General features: G+C 35.1%; 3 protein-coding genes across 9 annotated transcripts in view; 1 reads left to right on the top strand and 2 right to left on the bottom strand.

Annotated features, from left to right (window-relative positions):
• Window positions 1-14,207, bottom strand: part of LOC149081576 (phospholipid-transporting ATPase IF-like) — a 189,722-nt gene extending 175,515 nt beyond the window's left edge. For 2 of the 4 annotated variants that reach the window (XM_089238533.1, XM_089238532.1), the window contains exons 1-2: window positions 13,999-14,175; window positions 4,084-4,200 (exon numbers count right to left, since the gene is read on the bottom strand). In XM_089238533.1, the coding sequence (XP_089094659.1) occupies window positions 4,084-4,200; window positions 13,999-14,013 (132 nt within the window). In that variant the 5' untranslated portion in view covers window positions 14,014-14,175. Of the gene's footprint in view, window positions 1-4,083; window positions 4,201-13,998 lie in introns of all 4 variants that reach the window. The other 2 variants (XR_016193471.1, XM_089238531.1) reach the window with 2 other exon arrangements.
• Window positions 14,208-14,440: 233 nt separating this feature from the next.
• Window positions 14,441-25,917, top strand: part of LOC149081579 (hsp70/Hsp90 co-chaperone CNS1 homolog) — a 62,014-nt gene continuing 50,537 nt past the window's right edge. The window contains exons 1-3 of one of the 4 annotated variants that reach the window (XM_089238536.1): window positions 22,683-22,823; window positions 24,069-24,227; window positions 25,170-25,289. In XM_089238536.1, coding sequence (XP_089094662.1) covers window positions 24,186-24,227; window positions 25,170-25,289 — 162 coding nt within the window. In that variant the 5' untranslated portion in view covers window positions 22,683-22,823; window positions 24,069-24,185. Of the gene's footprint in view, window positions 14,591-22,678; window positions 22,824-24,068; window positions 24,228-25,169; window positions 25,290-25,917 lie in introns of those variants that run through there. The other 3 variants (XM_089238535.1, XM_089238537.1, XM_089238538.1) reach the window with 3 other exon arrangements.
• Window positions 18,805-22,461, bottom strand: LOC149081580 (codanin-1-like). The gene has a single exon (XM_089238534.1). It carries the CDS (start codon window positions 22,332-22,334, stop codon window positions 18,978-18,980), a length of 3,357 nt encoding a protein of 1,118 aa, XP_089094660.1. The 5' UTR covers window positions 22,335-22,461; the 3' UTR covers window positions 18,805-18,977.

The raw sequence follows: 25,917 nt of genomic DNA on the forward strand, positions 1-25,917 counted from the left end.
TTTTTGCTGGCTCCTTCTTCTGAACTAACAATTATGAACTTTTCACAGAAACTCAGATAAACTCCTTTGTTGGTGAAAGCAACTTTCCTTCTTTTTCATTAACTGTGGTTAGCAGAGTACTGCAATAGCAATGTCACATTAACATTAATGAATGGGAAGACAATAAATGAAATTTAAACAAATATTACGCAATGAAAAATTAATTTATCCTGATATCAAATTTTCTACATCAAATAATAAATAACTTCAACAGGTAAATTTAAGTGAAACAATAATTCGATTTGGTTATATGGATCGTTAACATCAAGTGTAGATGCTATTTATTTTAATTGTTATTTTTGTCTAGCTTTTTCTCTGTATTATTAAAAATTTGCCATTGAATTAAAGTGAAAAAAAAAACTGCGCAGAATGAAATTCTCTTATATCAGCTTTGGGTTGCCATAATTCATTTTTTAATTTAATAAATAAATATATTTGCACCTATTTGTCCCATATACTTCGTTCTTTTTATCTTTCTTTCAGGTCAAAAGAAATAAGAAGATTTACGTGTATCGCAAAAGCAAAGATGTCATAGGGTCGAGATCATTTTACTAGCTTTTAGCTATTGCTCTCTTCCCTGTCCCAGCTTTCTTCACCATATTATGAATTAACTATTTTCTACCGTGTCCATTCAAACATTTTTCTCTTTGCATTTTCTGTCAAATATTGTAAATATGTAATTTAATTGTAAACTATAATTTGTATAGTATTATTGAAATTGACTGGGGACAAATAAATTATGTTATGTTATGATGCGTAGATGAAATGAACTCTGTCTAACAGATTGACAGATCGGTGAGACCTAATCTATCTAATGTGTAATATTTACCAAAGTCAAAAACTTTAAAAAAAAATTGTTGTTTATGTTTAATCCTTTTAACTGGTTAAAGTTTTAAGTTTTGTAAAAAAAAATCTAATGTAATAAATCTTAGTGGAAAGAAAATTGTTCGTTCCATTGTTGTTATTCGCAAATGGTTAATTCCATGATAAAATACACCATGATGGTCATTTTTTTAAATTACATTTAAAAATATTTTTTTGCTTCAGTTTTGTGCTAAGGAAGTTTAATTTTATGATTTAATTGTTGAAAAGTATCATGTGTATCTGAATCTGGCGACAGCAACAATCAGAAATTGCTCTTGTAGCAACATGTCCTCTGCTCGATTTCTTCAGATTATTGTACTTCAAGTTTAACAGCTAAAAAGTAAGTTGATACTAAATTTCATTATTTCTCTTAATTATTTGAATGTTGAAGTAATAAAAACTGCACATAAATTTATTTGTACTAAGCATTATATATATATCAAGTTTATTTTTCAAAATACGTTTAATGGATGTAGTGTGAGTCACACAAAAGAACCATTTTTTGTGTTTGCAAAGTTACCAATGTGATTTCATTAAACATAAATTAAATTTTCCTAATACATCATAAAAGTCATAATTTAGTTCAGTTATTTTATTTTTTACTGCAGTTAAAAATAAACTGCAATTGGAAATATTATGCAGTGTGAGTCACACTGATATGCCATTTTACTAGTTTCCACATGCACTGTGTTTATAAAATAATTTTCTTTCTCACACTAATAATTTTATCAAGTTATTTGATCGAATTCGAATTAATTTGAAAATTATTTTTTTTTGTAATTATGCCAAAAGATAGCTGTAGAACGTAAAGCAGAGCAAAGACAATGAATGAGGGAATCTGGCAAATATGCAGAATTCAGAAAGTCAGAAACTGAAAGACAAAATAAGGCTTGTAAAAAAAATGCTCCCAAAACTAAAGAACAAGAAATCAAAAGGAAAAAGAAAAGAGAAGAAATGAGATAATATTCAGACACCTGAAGTATAGTCCTCCGACCACGAGATGAATTTTCGCTGCGTCATGTCACGTCACGTCGGATGATTTTATTCAATTTTTTTTGGTAAAACGATTGCACATCAAGAAAAGTTCATCAGTGACTGAGCTTTCAGGATTGGCATGTCTTTCTAGGATAAAATAGAATAGTTTGACGTGACATGACGTGCCGTAGCCAAATCTCATCTCGTGGTAGGAGGACTATACCTAAATTCCAATGTTCAAGAGAACGAGCTTTTCATTCACATGGATTTCAGTGAAAACTATACATTTTCCTACCAAGATGAAATCCAGTCTGCATACTGGGCGGGAAATTCCTGCACAATTTTCACTGCTATGACCTATATTAATTATAATCAAGAATTATGTTCTTTTCCAATGATCATTATATCTGATTACATGCAACAGAATAAATATGCAGTGGCAGTTTTCACTGACACAACAGTGAAAAAATTGAAAGATGTTTCCTAAATGTGACAAAATTATTCATCAATCAGATGGTACTGGAAAACACTTCAAGAAAAAATATTCCAATTGTCTTAGCACTGTTATTCATGATCAATTTGAATGGCATTTTACAGCCATCAGCCATGGTAAAGGTGCAATTCATGAACTGGGTGTTACTGTGAAGAGTAGAGTTAGAGAAGCTACTCATTTTGGAAGCATTGACCCTATAACAGCAGAGGAATTTTCCAAACACGCAGGGGATGTATATCCCAATGTCATTGTTAGCTTTGTTGCAAAGGAAGCAATTGAATCACAAAAACCAAAATTAGATCATTGTGGTCCCCAAATGAATGCAAGATTCACACAATACCAGACACAAGAAATTAATTTTTTTTTTTTTTGAAAAGCTGGAGCTATATAAAGTGAAACTTTCACCGGTATCAAAAGAGTATAAAGAATTCAATATCATCACTGGCGCACATGACCAAGCCTTGATACCAAATGAGAGTGATCCAGTTAACAAAAATGTGAATGTTAGTGAATGGGTTTCCCATTTCTTGGGGAAAAAACCACTAAGCATTTTGCTGGATAAATTATTTCTTCCTCCAATTTAAAGAAAATAACTGTAAAGTTTCTAAAATATTACAGACACACCAGAAAATTTTCATGGCCGGAAACAGATGTTTCAGAAATTGAAGGAAATGCTAGTGTGACAAGATTAGCAGAACCTTTTGATAAACGAATGCACTTTTTACTAACATTGCTTGCATACTTACAAACATTCTGTGGTTTTGAGTTCACTAATTTTATGATGGGATGAATAAGTGTCATAATTTTCATTGCATTTTTCTCTTTAATTTCCTAAACCTGGATCTGAATGAAAATTGGAAATTTGAAATGTAGTGTGAGTCACACTCGCTGTGTAGTGTGAGTCACGTATAAAACATTCTGTGGAATGATTATTTCTGATTCAATTTATATAATATATAACAAAATAGAAAGCATGACTATTAAAGAGAAAAACTATGTCAAAAGATTTTTTTCCCACTCTCATAAGAGGAGGAGGAATTCAGAAATTATTTTACTATCACTATGAATAAAAAATGACTTCCTTTTGTGTAGTGTGGGTCACAGTGTGATTAAATAATTTCTATAGAGGTTAAAAAACAAGAAAAATACAGGAAGTTTGTTTTATTTAGTAAATCTAAACCTGGAAAATATTATCTAATTTCAAAAATTATTTTAAATACAAAAACTTTTTTACTGAGATAGTTTAGTAGACAGAAATTTCAAATGTAGTGAGAGTCACGCATGGAAATGACCATATGCAAAAATTATGTTATGTTAGGGAAAGATAAAATAAGAATCCGGGATGTAACGATGGCAGGTACGTTACACTACCACGCGATTCAAGACACAAAAAATATATTTACATCAAAACACTATGACAGCCTACTCCAATTTTTTTAATTTCAATTTTCACAATTCAATCTCACATTATTGCAAGTCTCTCTAAGGTTTATTTGGTACTAATACTGAAGCCCAAACATTTTATATGAGAATATCAGCAGCATATAATACCCATCAAAGACAATGTTTTATGGATCAGAAAAAAACATGATGAAATTTATCTATAACGATTAGCAGGAGGCACTGACTTCTTTTCCCATCCTGACTGAAATATGAGAAAAGTTCAAGATAAAGTTCAACAAATTTTTGTGAAATATACAAGAAAGACATACTCTTGATGTAATTATCTTGTTTGATGGATATTTTTCACTGGTCATATTATAATCTGGAGGACATTTGTTTGCCACACAAACCATTCTTCTCGTCATCACACCAGTCAAAGATCGATTCTGAAAAAAAAACCAAGAATGCATCAAGCACATGGCATAGTGGGCGAAAAAATTAAATTAACTTTTATGCAATTGTCAAGAATTTCGAGCAAACCAAAACAATGAGAACCTCTGCTTTACAGTAATGTTGCCTCGTAAATAACATCTGTCTGCAAGAATAATGTCGGTAAAGTTTATTGTCAACTTACGAGTGCTAGGATGACTAGACAGCATCACCATTTTAATGCATGGGCCTACCTGGACACCTCATGAGAAGAGGGGCCTCACAAAAGTGAGAGAGAGAACTGGTTGAAATTTTCAAGAATTTTCTAGGTAGAGCAAGAAAAATCACTTGGCCCGGGGGGGGGGGGGGGCATGGTGCTCTTAAGACGGCCCTGCCAGACAGACACTCAGTTTCAGCAGGATATTCCCAATGTCCAGGCAATGTTTGAGTTATCTTAGGAAATAGAGAGATTATCGTTACCTACTTTTGGAGGAGGGAACATTGATGAATTGGAGGGTTAGGGCATAGGCATACAGCTTTCTATGTAGCTGGATTGTTTTATAAATTGAATGTCTGTTATTTATTGAAATAGGACTTAGTGTCCTATGTGTGGTGTAACCAAAGTTACGATACGATCAGATTAATGCAAATTAATAGTGTTAATTGAATATTGACGAAAATGGACATAGTGCCCTTTTCTTTGACATACAGATATATGTATTCCCATCGTTATCATCATGCCTCCCCATCAAGTTTATAAAGATGGCAGACTAAAAAATATCTGGGACATCTTTTTTGCCAAGCTACAATATCAAGGAGGAATTTTGGAACCAATGAAGAAAGTATTGGACACAAGATTTTTTGGATTTTGTGTTTCTATTCTGGCAACCCAATGACAACCAAATTTCTCGCTGCGATCACTGTTCGAAACAATGCTAGAAACCTAATGTTTTTTTTTCTAATGATACCTTTCTAATGGCAACAATACAATTCTTCAGGGTTCATACAAAATTCCCTAAATAAAAATTAAGCAGTTTCAAGCAGTTTTTAAGGAGTCATGGCAAACTTCATAACTTGCAAGTTTTACAACAAAAAAAAGGACAGGGCACATATGCAAATTTATATATATATAGACGTAAAAGTGGTTCAGAAATTACAACTTTTGATTTGTTACCCAGCATCATAAGAATTCATAGAATAATCAATTCACATACATACTTTTCTGTTGTCACCAGTGTTCTAAAACCTTCAAGTTTCGATCAAAAATATAAATTATAAAAATTATAAAGTGATTCCCCCTCCAATTATTCAAAATAAAAAACCACAGCTGACAAAGATTTTTCTTACAAAATTATTTGCAGCAACTCTTTATTCACCTCTCCCTCAAAGTTGATCAACATATACACAAATTCTTTAAAATTAAGTTTTCAATTTTCTTTCTTGTTTTTCAGTTATACTCAGAAAGAAATTGTTGCAAAATGGGAGCGAATTTCAGGACATTCAACACGATGTTTGGCGATTTAGCACTCGATATTTGGTGACATTGGCGATTTAACAATTGTTATTTAGCAAAATTTATAAATTAACTCATAATTCGACGGACTATACTCTGTTCGTTCTAACTTGGGTCCTGATGTAAATAAAAGCACGTGTGCGATGCCCAAAATGATTGGTTGAAGAACATTTCACCTTTTCTTACTGTGCAACACCACCAAAAATAGTCCTTTGTTGTTTGCCCCTCATACCATAAAATACCTCATAATTTTATATTTTTTAAAAATATTTATTCCATATTATTTCAAAGTTATCTGGAAGAATGGAAAAAAATATTTTTTAAAGATCGGTCACAAAGTGTTTTTGCTGCTATGTCTTCAGTGTGAGTGTTGACAGGATACGCCTTTCTCACTCAAACATTACAGTCATTTTATTATTATTATTCCTATTCGCAAACAGATTTGATATACACTTATATACGCTTCTTCAAAAGGTCTTGCAAAAAAGAGTTTTTCTTTATCGTTTGATGACATAAATGAAATATGCTATCTTGTTGGCAGAGCCATTTGAAAATCCATTTCTTTGCAGCTGCTCTGGACTCCCATAAACAAAGTTTCTGTCAACAAGATTTTTTTCTCACCCACACGCTTTGACGTACACTGAACGGGGGGGGGGGGGGGTCACTTATATTATAGTTCGTGGTGAATATACCCATTTCAAAAGAATTCTCACTTCTGCTTGAGCAGCTTGTTGGGAGGAAGTAATATTGGTTTTGTCGAAGGCGGAGAGCCGAAGAAGTCTGAGGATTATAATATGTTACGTAGACGTGAAGGTAGCGTTTTGAAACTCTGGTTCGAAAGAGTAATGCTCATTTTTGATTCAGTTAGCCTCATTATGACAGACACTATAGATCCGGTGAGAAAGCCTGGCCTGGGGGCCCATTAAAGATCCCAGTCCAGGGGTCCTGCTGCTTGACAAAATACAGGATATCAACAACAAATTGAATGAAATAAAGAAACAAAATAATGTGGATGACTCTCTCATCAAATTGGAACTTCTACAGCCCGTGGATTATTATGAAATATTTAATTATACAGACCCGCAAGAAAAATAAAAAGCGGCAACACAACGGTAAGTTGCTCATAATTTGTTTCACGTTATAATTGGTAGCATATCTGACCCAGGAAAATCATACAGCGTAAATTAGCTCAGAAATAAAATTGCAAAATTCTGAAGAAAAAAAAAAAAGAGGATTTTTTATCTCACTATCTGCCTTAAAATAATAAAAAACTCCCACAAACTTTTGTAACGACCATGGCACCACATCCTGCCGCAAGACCCCCCCCCCCCCAGGCTGTGATCTTTGGCGTGCCCTCAGACCAACCTTTCAACAGCCCTTTTATATAGTAAACTTTTAGCATTAAAAAAAATGACAAGAATTGTCGCAGGCAATTGTCCGGAATGGAGCCCTGTCATCCCAACTCTTGAGGAGTATGCCATGATAACGACAGAATAACTTATCAAATTTTTTTTTTTGGGAGATATGTACCTCTTTCTATTTTAATTAGTGTTATCAACAGTTTTTATTTCAACAAAATTTGGAAAACAGTGAAAAAAAAATTTCCAGGAAAATTCTTCATAACAAATTTTCAATCTCGCGTTTGAGGAAAAAACGCACGTGTTCGGAACACGTAATGAAGGGGACGGGTAAAATTACAACCAATAGAGATAAAGGATGCGGAGTGATATCAAAAATTGGTACAGCGGTTTATTTACATCAGGACCCAAGTTACAGTGAACAGAGTATAGCTCTTTTATTGTCACTCTTCAATTCCTCAAAAAATATTTTTGCTCCCTTTCCCTCTCTCACAACTTGCCACCTCGCGTTAATTAAATGATTATGTAAATTTTTAATCTGTTGAACAGTAGGATGGATGGTGGAATAAACTGCTTCGCTTGGCCTCCTAGACATATTACGATTCAAGTATACACTAGAGCCAACGAGAATAACTTATAATCATATTTATTTACACAGACGCCTAAACCAGAGCGTCCGACATCTCTCATGTCCAACAGTCAACAACCTTGTATCTCCTCGGCTCCATGGCCTTTTCCCCCGATCCGATTATTATACATCACTTCATTTCACTTCCGACACATAAACAAGGTTCAATAATTGAATCTGGAGTTAAGAGTATTTATTTGAATTATAATGTCTAATTTTAATAGATACAACAGGCCTTCATATCAGTCATTTTTTGACGATTATATTTAGCATTCATTTTGAATTATCCTATGGCTCTCAACAGACCAATTATGCTCAATAGCTGAGTTAAATGTAACCTAAAATTCTACAACTATGCACTAATCAGATTCAATCACACAAAATATAACACACACTCGTACTCCTATAGTACTAAAGGCCTGTTTACATGTAGTAAGTGATTAAATTGGTAACTAAATTTTAAGTTACCGAGTGTTCTTAAAAAAGTGTCCACACGATAAGTCATTAAGTAAACCCTCATTGGATAATTTTTATGGAGGCCAAGAGCAACTAGCGCATACACACTTTAGTCTACTCAAGTCTATGGAAGGAGAGAGAGACAACGCGCGTGAGAATAATAGTAATAATTTTTTATTTATCTGGCATTCAGAGAGGTGTTTTTTTTAAAGCTCATAGCTTTCGTAACAATGGATGAAGATGATCTGGTAGAAAACTTACGAATACTGTGATCTGAGCCACATTATATGATATTTTTTTAAAGAAGAATATAAATTTATTAACTTTCACTTACACAAGAGGGAGGAAAAGCATACACAACATATTATAAACTTATGTAAATCATCAAGAAGTAATAGGTCCCATAGGTAATTACCCCATGGGGTGGGGTAAAGTGAGTAGTGCATGGGGTAAAATGGTCATACCAAATAATAATGAAATTTTAAGAAAATAATCAGTGGGCATTGAAATTTTATTTAACACATTTATCAAACAATCATTTTCTACTTTTAAATTTATAACTTTTAATGTACTCTATGGTTATAAATCTTGGCTTCATTAGGATCTTCAAATACAACTGATCTCTTATTTCATCTATGTCCTTATTTTCTGGAAAGGTATAAAAATTCATTATTTAGGCTCTTTCAAGATATTCAACAGATAATAAATCCTTATTAATCACTTGTCTGATAATTTGCATTATTGGTTTTTGTTCTCTTCATAATAAACCAGCACCCCACACACACAGCCTTCTGACATCTTTCATAAAGTTTGAATAGTTATAGATTTGCCTCAGATCTTCAAGAAATTTTTTCTCTGGCTATGGGAGTTTAATGTAATTTTTGCATATTTATTTTGTGGCAGTCAAAGTTGAACTATTTCCTTAATTAACGTTTCTCCTATTCTATCCTGAACATGTTTTCATTTTGCCCTTGAGTTCTGTATTACCCTTTCGTTTACAGCTGAGATTAATGAGGGCAAGGTAGTCAGTATATGGCTTGTTTCAAGTTTCTCATCAGACATAACACTGATATTATCTAATTTTGACACTTTCTAAGTTCAAGTCAGCCACTCACAAAGTTGATTCTGTATCTTTACTTCCCTTGGTTGTGAATTGTGAAAGTTCAACATCTACAAAAGGGGTGGGGGGTTGTTCACATTGAGTAAGAGATTTCAAGCCTTCAATACTAGTCCCCTTTGCATGGTAACCGTGATTTTCTTCTAGAATCCTTTTGTCTTGACTTGTTAATGATCCATCTTCCTTAAGTCATATGGAATCTTTAACTCATGTTCTTGCAGCTCACATGATACTCTAATGCTCTTTCCAACAGCTAACAATACTAATGGAAGAATGCCAGACTACTGTTGTATATTCTTTTCACATATAGGTTCAAACACCTACTTTCCAAGTTCATGTTTCCTCTGCAAAAGAAAAAAAATCGAACTACATTAAGTAAAAAGTAAATTAAGTAAAAAAAATCTTACAAGTTCAATTATATGTTAGGCAAAATAGCTCCTAGCAACTAAGTGTTAGTTAAGCCTAATGCTATGACCACTTTATCCCACATTGTTTAAATTACTATAAAATCTATATACATAAAATTGATTTTCTGTCAGTCTGTCTGTGTGTGTGTGTTTTATATACAAATCTACAATTTTAGATCGATCGTCGCCAAATTTTGCATATATACCAAATGGGACCCAACTTAAACGATAGGCTACTTTAAAATTTCGTCAGGGTAGGGCAAGTGCCCCAAATGGACAAAAAACTGTTGGGCAACAATGGATTTCGGGCCTCAACAATCACTTTCCGAACGTTTACTTTGGTTACCGTGGTTCCCTAGCAATGCGTTTAAAACGTGTATATGCCTTTACAATGGTTTGTCATTTCTTCAACGCTGTCAGTATATGTATAATATTTATGCCTTTATAATGTTTTGCCACTTTATTCAATCCTCCCAGTAATGAGAGCTTTTTGAATAGACGCCATCATCAGCATCACTTTTAAGGCAAAGGGTGATCCCCTATAGAAATCAATGTTAAAATTGCCGATTTTAATGTTTAATGTAGAAATGAGGAAATTTGGTTGGGTTTTCTGTCACATCAATGATTTTAAAAATTGTATTAAATACTCGATTGAAATATTGAGTTCGCTTAGAGATATACGAAGCCCAGGAGTTTAAATATGAAGCAATTAGCCGGAACTACTTTCGAGTTGGATATCCATGCATTGATTTCAACTTTTTATTTATATCTTCTCAAGCATGAAAATTAATGTCTCCGTATTGTCTTTTGATATTGAACTGCATAAATTCATGTGGGTTAGGATATTTTAAAATTAATTATGGGTCCGTAAAGTACATTGAAAAAATTCCACAGCTTTAATTAAGCATTTTTTGAAGCAGAAACAGGCAGAGATGGATAACTTGAAGTTCAAAAAGTGGGGGGGGAATCAAAATACCTAGCACCCTTTAAAAAAAGAAAAAAAATATATATATATATTTTTACGTCACTTTAAATCTAGATTTGTTTATTTCATGAGTCGCATAGGAAGTCGCCATATTAGTAAACTTGGACACGGTTTGCATGTCCCTCAAAGAAAGAGGGAGATATCAGGTGATCCAAAAAAGCCTCATTGAAAAAAACCCGGGCAACGCCGGGTATTATAGCTAGTATGAAATATAATGATTACAACTTACCAGTGCATGGAATAGTGTTCTTGAGATACTTCTGGACTGCCAATCTATAAAAAGTTTTAGCAACTAAAATGGTAGAGAGAAGTTATTCAGGCACTCAAAAAATGGAACCCAAGCTTCAACAACAAAAAAAAATGTTCATTTCCACTAAAATGTTGCTTGGCATTATATTATAGGTGAAAAACTTTGCTACTAGCAAGTGAAAGTTAAAACAGAAATTTGGTAGTAATATCAATTGAAATTCTTAAGTTATGCCATTTTATGTTCAGTATGACCATTTTACCCCACCTGACCACTTTACCCCACTTGACCTTATAAGATTTATCTATTTATCTCTAAGATGCAAATATCGATTATTTTTTTTAATCAAAGTTAAAGAGGAGGTGAATTATGAATTATGTAAGCCGAAAATATGGGAGAAGATTCTATGCGTTTAGAAAATTCTAAGGATTAAAAATTCATTAAACATAAAAATTATTTCTAAATTTTCGAAATTATTTTTTAAAATTTAATCTAGATGCTATCTTTGTGTTAAATATTTGATTATGTATTTAGGAAATTTAAGGCCCGTTTACACGCGGTAAGTGATTAAGTTGGTATCTAAATTTTAAGTTATCGATTGTTCTTGAAGGTATCCAAACGATAAGTCGTCAAGCAGAAGCTCATTGGATAATTTTTATGGAACTAGCGCATGCGCGCTTCAGTCTACTCAAATCTATGGAAGGAGAAAGATGCAACGCGCGGGAGAATAATAGTAATAATTTTTTATTTATCTGGCATTCAGAGAGGTGTTTTTTTTAAAGCTCATAGCGTTTCATAACAATGGATGAAGATGATCCGGTAGAACTTACGAATACTGTGATCACAGCCACATTATACGATATTTTTTTAAAAGAAGAATATAAATTTATTCCCCCCCCCTTTCACTTACACAAGAGGGGGGGGGGGGAAAGAACACACAACATATTATAAACTTATGTAAAAATCATCGAGAAGAAATATAAGATTTCCCTATTTCTCTTCTAAGATGTAAATATTGATTATATGATATTTTAATCGAAGTTAAAGAGGGGAGATAAATTATGAATTAAGTAAGCCGAAAATATGGGAGAAGATTCTTGGCATTCGTAGGAAATTCTAAGGGTTAAAAATTAAATAATAAAAATTCATTAAACAAAAAATTATTTCAAAATTTTCACATTATTATTTTTTTTTAATTTAATCTAGATGCTATCTATGTTAAATATTTGATTATGTATTTTTACAACAGATGGCAGCAAATTCGTTCTGGATGAGAGAAATATGCAAAACCCTCCTTCCCCGTCCAGTTTTTAATATATAACAAATCCTCCACACCAGCACCTGATATTTTTTGAATCTTCAATTTTTTTCAACTCCTGACATCACATCGACAAAATAGCCTATTCCATAGCTTTTTCCAACATAGAATAATTTTTAGCTTGTTTGTTAAGGTAATTTTCATTTCCATAGTTCAACAAACATTCATGGCAAAGATATTCTTCAACAAACTTGAAGGTTGTGTCCCTCTGGCAACTTCACCATCCTGTATTTTCGCGGAATTCTAGCGAAACGGCGGAACATAAACAGGTTCACGCTTAAGATCAAAATAACCCCCCCCCCCCCAGAGAGAGCAAAAAGACCCCTCTGAGTGACAGGCCACTCCCACTGGCGCATAGGTCTACTTAACCGGAAAAAATAGAACCGTTTATGTTTCACTAAATTACTAAATCACTTATGCACTTACCAACTAAAGCCGTGCAAACGTCCCTTCTCGTCTGCATACATTGTAACGTACTTCGCAACTTTAGTTACCAATTTAATCACTTACCACGTGTAAACGGGCCTTAACTTTAATTTTTAATGGGAGAGCCTACTGCTCATCTTCTTTCCTATTAACAACTCATTTCAAGCTTTTTTAGTAGGACTGTCACAGAAAAACGCTCACTACAACTGGCGTATAAAATACAGCCAACTCACATAGTTTGATGTATCGGGCCTAACAGATATCGACAAGAAATGAAAATGCCACTAAAATAGATAAGTATAGCACATTGACTTTAAAAATATTGACTTAAAAAAATAGCAACCCTACTTAGAGAATCTTATCCCCATTTACATTACAGTGTGAAACATTTCCATAATGATACTGTACGGACCTAGAAAAAATATTGTCATACACTGGTTATCGTTGTAAAATTTTCTAGCATTTTTGCACTATTTCTTATTGAACAGGAATTCTGATGGGACCAAAGAAAATATTGTTACAGGCAGGTTTATCATTACAGACAGTATTATTATACACAGATTTCACTGTAGTAGCCTCTTAACTTCTTTTCACTCCTCCTTTGATGCTGGGGGGGGGGGGGGTCAAAGGAGGAGCCAACTGATCTAATGTATATATGAACTAACATCATCATCGTCGTGCCCTCCCCAAAAGTTACCAGTCTATCTCTACTTATGGTAAACAGGTCTTTAATATCACTTTGAGGCGACTTAGACTCCAACACCACTACAAAAATTGGCGTTAGTTTAATAAAGTCGGGTTTTCCTAGGAATAAGTTTGTTGCGCAGCATGAACCGAATTAGACCATTTCGTGCCGGCAGAAACGTGTTACATAATTACGTTACGCATTTGTGTTTTCCTAGCGAGGCGCATCAGATCAGGACGGCTATATTATAGTATATGGCCTTGGCATCAGCTACTCTGTCGTCTGCATGCTTCGGTTTGAAGGGAAGGGAAAGAAAACACACAAGAGTGAAGAGAATATCGGCAAAACCGCGGCGCACGACGCATTTGACTCCTCCAGAAGCAGTCGGCCAATCACGACCGACGTAAAGCGCCGTCGTGAGCAGTATTGCGCTCTGTAGGAAAACAGTCATGCTGCTTTTCTTACTGGTGAGTGGACGGCGTGTGGCGCTGGGCGAATCACGTTGCGCGCGGCACAGGAAACCTGCTCCTAGGAAAACCCGGCTTTAAGGATCTAATCGTCGCAACTTTTCTTAATTCACAATCAAAAATTTTTTTATTACTTTACGTTTTAAATGTCTGCCGTTACACATATAACAATAAGAAATCATGTTTCGAAAAACGGAAATGAACTTACGCTCATGAAAGACATGATTGAAGTTGATTGCTTGAGATGAAATGAAAGTCACTGATATGTTTTATTTTTAAGTGTCATTTCTATCATGAAAAGAGACTATAAAATACTCGTCGACGATTCCATGTAGACATTCCAATCATGAAAGAACTGAGCAAATACAAACACTCGAGTATATTCACGTGAACCCGCCAAGCGCCAACCCCTCAAGAAACTTTCCATTAAATTTCTGATGAGGATTGATTGGAAGACAATTTCTGTTCGGTATAAAAAAAATTGCTCAGATATAATATATGCCATAAATATATCCTCAGTTATTATTCATAATCAAAATTATTGATAAATGCATGTAAGTATTTGATGTTTCTCCCACCCAGAATGAATACACAGCCCTCTTTCTCAAATAGCGAAAAAAATAATGTCACAGCCGTCTTGATTGGAATACAAATAGCTCTGTTTAGACTTTTAATTTCGTGAAATTCACTACAGAACCTTGGGCAGAAAGGCAACCCCATGACTCATGTACTGGAGCAGTGCCCCTAGTCTAGGACCATTGACGAGCCCACTGCTCAGACTTTTCACGGACCTCTCTATGGTATATATAGAGTGAAAAAACAAAAAAATTACGAAACTCGTCTCGAGCCTTGACAGCCCCACCGTTGTGGGGGGCATTCATACCCCCCTCAGCCATGTAAAATATTTTTTGGGCATGCATAAATTTTTATTTTTTTTACATTAGGTTTTCCTAGAAGCAGGTTTTTCCCCGTCACGTGAACAGAATAGGACCATTGCGCGTCGGCAGAAACGTGAAACACCCAGAAGCCAGGTTTTCGTAGGAGTAGAGTTTCTGCGCCGTGAGCGACGTGAAAACGCTGATTGGTGAGAAAAACTTGAAATTCAGGTTTTTTTAACCAATCAGTATTTTCACGCTGCACGCTCTGTAAAAACGTGCTCCCAGGAAAACCCGGCTTTTCCTAGGAATAGGTGTTTTGCGGTGCATGAACCGAACAGTATAATTTTGCGTCTGCAGCAACGAGTGTTACATAATCACACTATGCGTTTGTGTTTTCTTGGCGGGGCGCATCAGATCAACATGGCTACATTAAGTATATGCCCATGGCATCAGCTACTCTGTCGTCTGATGTATTGTTAATAAAAGGCTAAATAACTTCTAAACTACAACACTGATATGGTTTATTGTAGGCTCTTTCGTAAGCTAATGCAATGGACAAGGTTTTGGTAAATTTTGAATATAGCTAGTACGGTGTTTGCAAGATTGATGGTTATAGATTTTGGCGACAAATCAGTTTTGCACTTTGCCATTCTTTCAGCACATGTGACACCATTAAATTCAGATATTCTGATGAAAATGGTATATTATAGGAATTTTTTTCCTGTCCTAAATATGTGATTGGCTTCTATGTAGGTCTTTCAGAAACTTCACAAATTTGGGTATTTCAGATTTGATGCACTTCCTTTCTACCCACCATAACTACCAGACCAGCATTAGATTTTTCCCCCATGCCCAGCTGATGGGGCTGACTGTGGGGTTACAGGCGGGTCCAGATGGACCTATGAAGAAGGTGAAAGAGGAGACTGTATTTGGTGTGTGTCGGAGAGTGTGTGAATGTTGAGTTGTGTGTGAGAAAAGTTTGTCGAAGTCTGGTCAAAAAATGGTCATGGCCTACAAACAGATTTTAGCCTAATCTTATAAAATTCCTTTGCAATGCCGCCACACCTGAAAAATAAATATAAAATACCAAGAGAGCAAGGCCAAAAGCAGTCCACTTAATATTTCCAGGATATCACAACATAAGTAGCGATCAATATTGTGTGTCAACAGTAATTCACCATTATCCTTCAAGCCTTCCCTACCAGCAAGTTCATTCCGTCCAGTGTAGATTTTTTTTTTTTCCTTTTTTAATTTTTATATGGATAAATATTGAATAAATAGGAGCCAAGAATAATTATATTGAGTAAATAGGTGCCAAAGTGAAATTTTTGAAAAAACTGCAAAAGAAACAAAGCACAGGAGATAACCAATAGCATATAAGTGAAGAGGTTAAATAGATTCCAAGATTAAATAGTACAAAAGAACAATAAAAAAAAGAACAATAAAAAAAAGAACAACCAATATGGGAATTCCCCATCAAAAAAGATGAATAGGAGCCAAGAAAAACATCCAATTCCGAGAAAAATCAAATTGAAAATGAAAACTACTACCCACCATAACTAGAAAACAGAGATAGGACACAGGATTGCTAGGGTTTTATGTTTCATTCATCTATCACCCACTTTTTGACAAATTAGGTGCAGTTAACCCTTTAGAAAGTCACTCCTAGTTGGGAAAATTGATGGAAGATGACAGCACTAACAGAAACAAACTTCACGTTAGAAGTTCCGCAAAGGAATATAAACATGGTGCATGAGTGATTTAATATTAGTTAACCTGTATATTTTTCTTGTTAGGAAAAAAAAATGTCATCGACAAAAATGCAGACAATAAAAAATAATAGTGCTTCGCATGGCCCCTGGGTTCAGATTTTCCACAGACCCTTTTATAGTTAATTTATAGCGTGAAAAAGCAAAAAATAAGAATTGTCCCGGGGCCATGATGCTTCGAATTTTATTAATGCAGGGAGAATATTATGTGTCTTTAGATTTAAATATTCCAAATTATTCTCCAAAATAACTGATATTGGAAAATGAAGTTCTACTGAGTGGAAATAAAGAATAATTATGATGAGAGAACAAGCAAATTACACTTTGGAAAAAATATATTTTTTATTAGAAACAGCTTAATCTCGTTGAGGTGAATACAATACAACTCGATATATTGCAACAAGCAAAATTTTTTTACAAAATCATAATTGTGAAGATAGATCTATATTTGTTTTAAAGGGAAGGATGTTCATAGTTTTAACACAATCAAGTCGAAGTATGACCATAAAAAAAAACTAAATTTGGAAGCATCTGTAGCCAAAAATAATTACATTAATATCCAGAGTTACATCACCCTGTATACAGGCTGAATGCTATACATTGTCTAATAATTGACGATTCCACATATAAAACTGTTTTCTATCTTAGGATTGGATGAATATTAAGGGAGTTCTCTTTTGAAATTTGTGACGTGCAAGTTTTCTAATGGCCAGTTACATGCCAAACACCCAATGGAAGAAAAAAAAATCTGCCCGTGCAGCGGGTTGCTGCTAATTGAAAATGAACTGAAATATTCAATTTTGTTAGAAACCAAGTTCAGTTATTTTCTTTTACTGTTATGCCAAATTTTATGAGGGGAAAAGGAAAAAAAAAAACTTGTTTGTGTGCAGCTTTAACTTGACTTGATTACTCTCAGGGTTATAGCATCGCTATCAGCATAAAAATGCTGTTATACATTTGGTGAATTTCGTAGAATTCTAAAGTGAAAGGGTCAATTTTTTATGTAATAATTCCATAATTATAGGTCAAATCAAAAAACTGACACTTTCTTGTATCAGTTTTTCACAAGGAATCTTATTTTTTCTCAGTTATGCGCACTTTGAGCAAATCTTGAAAGCTTTTGGCATGGTTATAGAAGGGAAATGTTTTTCCATAACACAGAGTCATATTGAAAAGATGAATATATTAGAAAGAACACAATGGAAATATCTGTATTTACCCCCCCCCCTCCCCATATATAGAGAGAGAAAATATCATTTTTTAACTTGCATCTTTTTTGCTTATATTGTTAGTCTGGGCTGATGTACATCAGGGTAACGTCACTGTAATGGAATTGGGCAAAATTATATGTTAAGTCATAGGCAGTTGTAACCCTGGGATTTGCAAGGCCCCAGACAACATTTTATATGAAGTCACTAAAAGAAAGGTGAATGAAAAATGAATTTTATATCTAAAATCTGTCAGGCCTGCATGAGATAAATTCTGAGGAAAAAGAATTGCAATAGACTCTCTAATCTTACACATATCAGACTAGGGTGTGCTAGATTATCGAAATCGCCAGATTACTGGAAGGCAACTAAAAAAGCCAGGGTAAACAATATAAATTTCTGCGCATAGACATACTATGGCATGTTTTCCTCTTTTATGCTTAAAGAAAATCCACCTAAAAAAGTCAGATTACTGGATTGGTCGGATTAACATGGCAAGATTATTGAATCTACTGTAGTATCAAAAGCTGCAATTGGAGTAAAATAGAACTGATAAAAACCCTGAAAGATAACGTAATAAATTATTTAGAGTTTTCAAGCCTCACTAATGAGTTTAAAAATCTAAATATGAAATCTGATCTTAAACCGTTCATTAATTTCAACTGGATGTTTCCAAAAACAAATAAATTTTATGGCCACCCTGTATATACATGGTGTGTCTAAAGTTCAGCGAATGATCAGATATCACAATGGCAGCACGGGCTGTGTACATGCGTGACTATCTAGGCATAGAATGAGAAGTAACTAAAGAGTGGAATACAATACACCTGAACACCAAAATACACCTGTTGTGGGCAACTGGATGTCATCAATGTGACAGGTAGAGTGCAGTGCAATGAATGAATATCCTGTTCACTCTTCTCTTGGCAAATCGGGAAAAACAGCCAAAGAGATCCATGTAGGCCTATATAAGCCATTTGTGCTAACAAACAGGACAATCACATTTGGGTCAGCCGTTGACATGTAGAACCTTAGACATGATTACTTCATTGGACAGATACTAGCATGATATCGGTAACTAACATAGAATGAAAAAGCTCAATGAGCTGCTATCCTGTTACGAGGGCACAAATTTTCAATTTTTTTTTTTATTGAATTCATGGCAGAAATTGGGTGTTAACCATTAGTTTTATCACACTATGACCCTACCACTCACATGGACTATATCAGATTATGAGTTTACCCCTGACAGTCACAGTTACTCCATGAAGTTGCCCCTCAAAATATCAGGCATTTCACCAAACTTTTTAAACACGCTTTATGTGTAAAATATTAATTAGAAGTAACAGGTTTCAACTGAAGCAGATAGAATAGATCACAAAAACTTTGATCTATGGAATACTTCTGGACGTGCTTCTTGACAACAGGCATCATGCAGTCCTGGAACAAACACAACACAGAGTCAGACCATTGATCCCTATCCAAATCATACAAGCAGTTTCTTAACTCTTCAAGAGAGATCAAGTTATTTTCCAAAAGCAAGTCCATCAACAATCCTAACTTTGTCCAGCTACCAGATCCTTCAGAACAATGTTCCAGATAGTAAAAACCAAATAGAGAAATGAAATGATTCAACTTTATACAATCTGGCCCGAAACGTACCCACAAATTAACAAATGACATCATAACATTTATTACACAACTCTCTGGGATGTGAACTATAAGAGCCAATAACAATTCCCTAGTTATTGTTGTGATCACTGTCATGCTTTCTTGTAAATGTCCATTGTCTATCGCATCACAAATCTCTTGGCACACATCCAATAATCCCTGTAAAGGAAATGTCTTAGTATCGCATTTCAGCAGAACAAGAAATTTTTTAAGCGTAGTCAAAATCCGAGTCAAGGACACTTCAAAATCGCTACTGGGTGCGACTACTTTCATTGATGTCACGGTCACATTCTTCTTCATGCATCTGTTCACTTTATTTCTGATATCATTTTTCATTGTTTCTGGAACAGCACTAAATTCAATCCAATTGGCTAAGAACTCATTAACAGATCTTGCAGCAAGCTCGCAACTTATATCAATGACTGATTGGCTGAATTCTTCGCCCATCAAAAATGACAATAGCTTCTTGACATCTAGATAACTTTTCGTGTTTATAAAATGCAGAGTGTAACCTCTCGCTTCAGAGCATAACTTGGAGTATGCGTCAAGTATTGCAGACGTGATTTCAGCGTTTTCCACTTCCACTGTCTGAGGAGATTTCTTACAGATACCTTTGACATATTCCAATTTTAATTTTTCTAATTTCTGGTTTATTTTGTGAACAAATCGGCTGCATATGCGTTCAGAGGAGAATTCAATGATTTTTTTCACAACTACTGGCTGAAGGAAATAAAAGTTCTCAATCAGATTCTTCTTCAATTGCTCTTCCAAATTCAACCCATTATTCAGGTTATTTGTAGGTAACGGGGTGATTTTTCGAATATCTGGGATGCTACGTTTGATGTTCATGTCCTTGTTTTCTAACACAATTCTCAACTCGGACAAATACGGGCAACAGGAATACACCAAACTCTTATCTACAATGTCATTACAATCAAGACAATCCATCTGTATATTATCATGAGATTTGAAGGACTCGACCAAGAGCTTGTCGTGCTGATACAGCTGCTCCAAAGGAAACAGTGGTTTCTCCATCAACCAACCTACTATAACTCGCAAAAACTGATAATTCAAGTTTGTTAAGTATTCTTTATGTACACCTCGATATATGCTGGCAAGAAGCTGACACAGGCTGATGTTTTGTTCGATGAGCGAAGCAACTTGGTCCATCATGCTCAGGTATTCAACAATCCACGGCACGGTTAATACAAGTTGGTGGTTCTGTATGGCGCTGTTCAGAATCATCACCAAATCTACAGATGGTTGCCGAACTGCTCTATAATTTTTCTGAGCATGCACTAAACTTTCCTGATATGTCTTGGAACTCTTATAAGGAAGAAATGTCACAAAACCAAAAAACTTGGCAAGTAATTGTACAGTTCGCAGATGTGCTGCAAACTTGGTCTGAATTCTAACATCAGACATATTCTGCATATGAAAATGCAACTTTGCATCATTTTGTTCAACTATATCAAATATAAACACGTCTTGGAGGTAGCGGTTTAAGGAGTCTGAATCAGCAGCTTTGAGAAATGCCTCAAAGAATCCTTGTGCTCCTGGGAATGTTGGTGGTGGACAAGGGTTCCCTCGTTGAACAGAAATCCTATCCTGGAGCATATCAAATCTGTCATGCAAGTTGTTTTTCAAGTCTTCATCTCCATGGAGGCAGCTGATAAGAATCTGAGACTTGATTAGCCGTGCCAAACTAAAATAGTTTATTGGGTCAACACTCAATTCCAAGAGCTTGCAGACCTTTTTCTTGAACCACGATTCGCACCAAACATCTTTCATGCAGTTCAATTGCCATTCTTCAAAGATCTCATAAAACATGTCCCTCTGTTTCGAGAAACTAGAAAAGCACTCATTGGACGGGAAATTTTTCCTTGTGTCGATATCCTCCCGAAAAGCGACTTCCTCTATAGATGATTGCATAACAATCCTCACACTCTTGTCTTTTATGCTACTTTTCAGTAGCTTAGATAATCTACAAGAGAACTTGGGAAGGTAAGGAATCTTCAGTAGAGCCAACAGTGTATTATTATCTAGCAGTTCCACAAAACTTTCATTCTTCTCCAGAATTCTGATTGCAAAATACACACAATTATGTATATTTTCAAATAATGAGTTACCAACATTGGATACTTTGACATTTGATGAAAGAATTTGAAATACAAAGTGAAACTCTGACGTTATATTAGGAGCTAAACCATGAACAAGTATTCCACTGTATATATCAATGAACATGTCCAAGCTACTTTTACAAGTGACTAGAGAAAGATTCGGAAGAACATGTACTGTTGTATTACCAGTTGCTATTATAATAGTATTTTTAGATTTCACTGCCATCGATTGAGTATTGTTGCAACTCATAACAGGTTGGCGATTTACAAATTTTTCTTTGGCCGCTTTCAACAGATCTCTCTCACTCAAACTACTTCTTTTGGCTTCATATGGTGGGCAAAACACGCTGTTTAGCATCATACTTTCCGATGATTTCTTGAAAGAGTTGTGTAAGATTGTCTTGGTGGAGTTTGGGGTATTGTGTGCCAACGAAGTAGGGTTGATTCTCCTAACTTTACTGGGAGAATCATCCAGTGGTGGAAATGCATTGAGATCATTGATGTCCGGGCTTGAATTTTTTTGAGTGACGAACGATTCATGAAATTTCCCATTCTTCTTTCTTGTTCTTCGACTTCTCGTGTCCTCGTTGTGCTGTTGCGTGGATGACGAACAGCTGTTCACCTGGACATTTCTCAAGGGTGTCGACGAGGATGACAAGCGACGATCCTTGATAGATGACGTCGGACGAGGGATCTCAACCAACGGCTCCTGGACGCCATTTTCGGGATTTTGAAATATCCACGATGTTGATCGTCTCAAGCGGTTCAAAAAATATGGCACGAATTCCCCTGGGCTGACGTTGCTGTCTTGTAATGAGGATGACGACACCAGCCACTTAAGTAGTTGATCGACGGCCAATTCGCCGGACAACGTCTTCTCAAGTATTTTCTCAGCCATCTGTTTCTTATCGGATCAAAACTTTTATCACGTAAATTAACGTTAATTTTAATCACGCCGTACATAACAAAAACACGGAAGCAAATTGAAATAACCGCCACGAGACTCAATTTCAAAAATGTAAACTCAGTCTCAGGGTGTGTATAGTTTTTTCTTGCTTAGCTTCTCTAATTTCTGTCTTGTTTCATTATCAGTTAAATGTTCGAAAAATTTTAAATACATATTTACATTGAGAATATTTAAAGTTCAAAATGTCAGGCGAAAACTCTTTTTCTCATCAAAAATTATTGATTTTTATCAATTTCGACTTCAGGCGGAAAGTCCAATATGGACAAAGCTGCATTAAGAGCTTACCTTTCAAGGGGCTTTGAATATGGATGTCTAGTGATCATATAGGTGATGTTTATTTACTGCTGGGCCACGTGAATTGTAAACAATAGCAAAAAAAAGTTACAAAAATATAATTTCCGTTCATACGTTGCGATTTAAGTAAGGATGATATTTTTATGCAATATTTTATTTGTTGTAGTTTTATTTGGATTCTGAAAATAAATTGTGAGTAAAACTAGAAATAATAACGTGAAGTCTTTAGTATGTTTTGATGTATGAAGTTTGATATCATTAAAATTAATTATAATGTAGCATGAACAAGTTTCAAAATCCAAGTGACGTCAGAACCTGGGCATGCTATGGATGCTCGAGCACCCACAATGTTTTATAGTAATTTATACCATAATTAAACAATTGAAATTCTCTTTAGAAAGATTAAGACGCACCAACAGATGATCAAAGACATTTTTAATGCCTCCTGATTGATTTTCATAGGTGGATACAGGGAGCGGATTACTCTCCCTCCGCCCCATAGACGGAAAACTAGAGGGGGAGCATCTTGATATGCAAACACCAAGGCCACAACACGCCCAATGAAGTGGCTGAAAAAAGATGCCCATAAAAAATATGGATGCCAAATATAACCAAAATACAGCAACCCAATACAAAAGCATATATTACCAAAAATAATAACTTATTGTACAGGGTGTGCAAAAAGTCTGTAGAAACTTTAAAAATTCATAATAACCATAAAAATAACAAATAAAAAACGGTTTGCAGGATTTGCATTGCTAGGTCACAGAAAATTTTTTAAGACAGAAAAAAAACATTTGATATGTGGCGCTGACGTACACAAGTCAAAGAAAAGATATGCAAATAACAAACAAAATGCCTCTAAATTGTTTATTACAGCAATATGTGTTCCCCATGATGTCCATGGCCACCACCACGGGATAACACATTGCAGGCAAGTCACAAATCCAGCAACGGAAGAGTGCAGCAGGTTCACATACACGGTTTACAATGGTGAACTGATTGTGGATTAAGAGAGCAAGTTCTTATAACTGTCTCATTTACATATTTCCACCAAAGTCACTTGTACCAGCACCACCTATTGTTGGCTGTTTTTTCTGGTCTTAAAATAATTACTGTGACCGGGCGATGCTAACCCAGCAAACTGCTTTTCATTTTGGTTATTTCTACAGTGTTCATTCATTTTTAAAGTTTCTATGGACTTTTTGCCCACCCTGTATATAATACACCACCCTGAAAAATATTATGGTTCTATGGATAGCTATTGATTTATTCCACTATGTCTATCATACTTCTTTTTTTAAACACATCAATTGTTAGAATTCACAACCCCAGGAAATAAGCTATTCCATTTATTTACAATCCTATTAGAGAAGAACTCCCTGTGACAACACGTCCTGGAACTTAACAGAATGATACTACTTTACCTCATATCAATTCTGGTCATATCATCAGCAGCAATTTTCAACCAATGAAGTTGGGTGAGAAATGAAGGTGTCATCAATGGTTGGTCACCCCCAGGTTCAGAAGGTAAACTTATTTTTGATGTTTTAACCCTAGAATCGAACCCATGGAATCTGACGGCAACTTTCATGGCGGAAGAGGAGCATCTTACCACTATGTCACCAAACATCAACTCTGGCCATATCGCTATATTGCAATGTACTGCTATTAATGTTGAATTGGAAATTAAGACACCATCTATAGCCTAAGTGGTTGCCTCTAGCTCGTTAGGGAAATTATCTTATTTATATTTTTCCCCGGATTTGAACCTGGGACAGTGACGGCAACGTTCTCGGTGGTAGATGAGTGTTTTGTCCATAAGCAGAGATAGACTTGAAAGTCTGGAGGGGGCATGATGATGATGTGAATTCATATATACACATATACATTAGATCAGTAGAGTCTACCTTAGATGCTGGGGGGGGGGGGCCAATGACCCACCCATGCCGCCTGTATCTTGCCACTCCACTCTGGCGTGAATACTACGGTGTCAGTCTAATATAGCACAGCACCACTAGCAATGAATTTTTGAGTAATCCAGGAAATTAAATTATATTATTTGAAAAAGTAATCCATCTTACCACTGCACCACTAGGGCACTGCTAAACGATACTGAGTTTCTGTGTCAAAAAAGTTGATTGATGGTATATTGATAACTCATGGTCCATCATTGAAAATTTTAACCTCTTTGATCATATCCCCCTTCCTGACACCTACGTTCCTCCAATGTAAAGATATTTGAGAATTCAAGGTTTTTCTTTGTATCTCAAGCATTGTGTGCCAAAAAGAGCATGAGTAGCTTTTCTATGTATCCCCTCAACCAAGTCTATGTCCCTCTGTAGATTTGGTCTTCAAAACCTTACAGCATACTCCAGTTCAGGACGAAACTCTTCTAATGTAAAATTATAATGCAATGATTGTGTCGAGTTTATAATTTATTAATCCTCTTGTATTTTATAAATTTTTCAGTTTATGGAACAAGATCCCTCCGACTTGGCAGCTAAACTTGATGAGGAGTTGAATGAATTTGTTTCAAAACTGAAACCAAAAAAATATGAAGATGGTTGGCCAGAAGATAAATGGGAAGAAGTAAGCTTGCAATCACTTTATTAGTAATACTTCCCAAATTTTTTATGCATAAAAGGATCAGTGCTCATGCTGATTGGTGTGTGCTTTAGCTACCTTTAGAAAGTAGCCAAAAATGGAACCTCAGACATTCATTCCAATGTATCATCGGCTGTGGCGATTGAAGATTATTACCCCGCCAATGCACTGGCATATATTTCTTTCCTGGCAGAAAGCTTCCAAAAGTGACAGCCTCATTTTCTTTGTTTACACATTGACTCTCACTGGATTTTACTGTCTCATTTGTCTATTAGGAATTTAAACCTGTTTAGAGTGAGATAATAGCAATAACAGCAGTACATTCATAAAGAATTGCTTACAATTTCTTTTCTTTTGATTCAATCCAAATGTGGTTCAGGTGCGTCAAGATGACAATAATAGTGGCACTCACCAGCTAGACCCAACTATCATTTTTTGTTTCACAAATGTTCTAATACATTTGTTTAAGCTGCTGCATTTTTTTCCATTTTTGAAAATTTGTCACTAATTAGCATATATAGCACGTGTTGGCACTTATACTTTTACTGTTTCACTGATTCCCCTCCTTGAAATTCCTTCATTCGTGCTTGTGGAAAGATTCTGTGCTGATCAT

This window comes from Pholcus phalangioides, unplaced genomic scaffold, assembly GCF_987345545.1.
Source record: "Pholcus phalangioides strain wild (caught in Gottingen) unplaced genomic scaffold, Ppha-v1.0 ptg000010l_1, whole genome shotgun sequence".
NCBI classification, from domain to species: Eukaryota; Metazoa; Arthropoda; class Arachnida; order Araneae; family Pholcidae; genus Pholcus; species Pholcus phalangioides.

Coding starts and splice junctions, on each gene's coding strand:
- LOC149081580 (XM_089238534.1), bottom strand. CDS start 22,334: ATGGCTGAGAAAATACTTGAGAAGACGTTGTCCGGCGAATTGGCCGTC.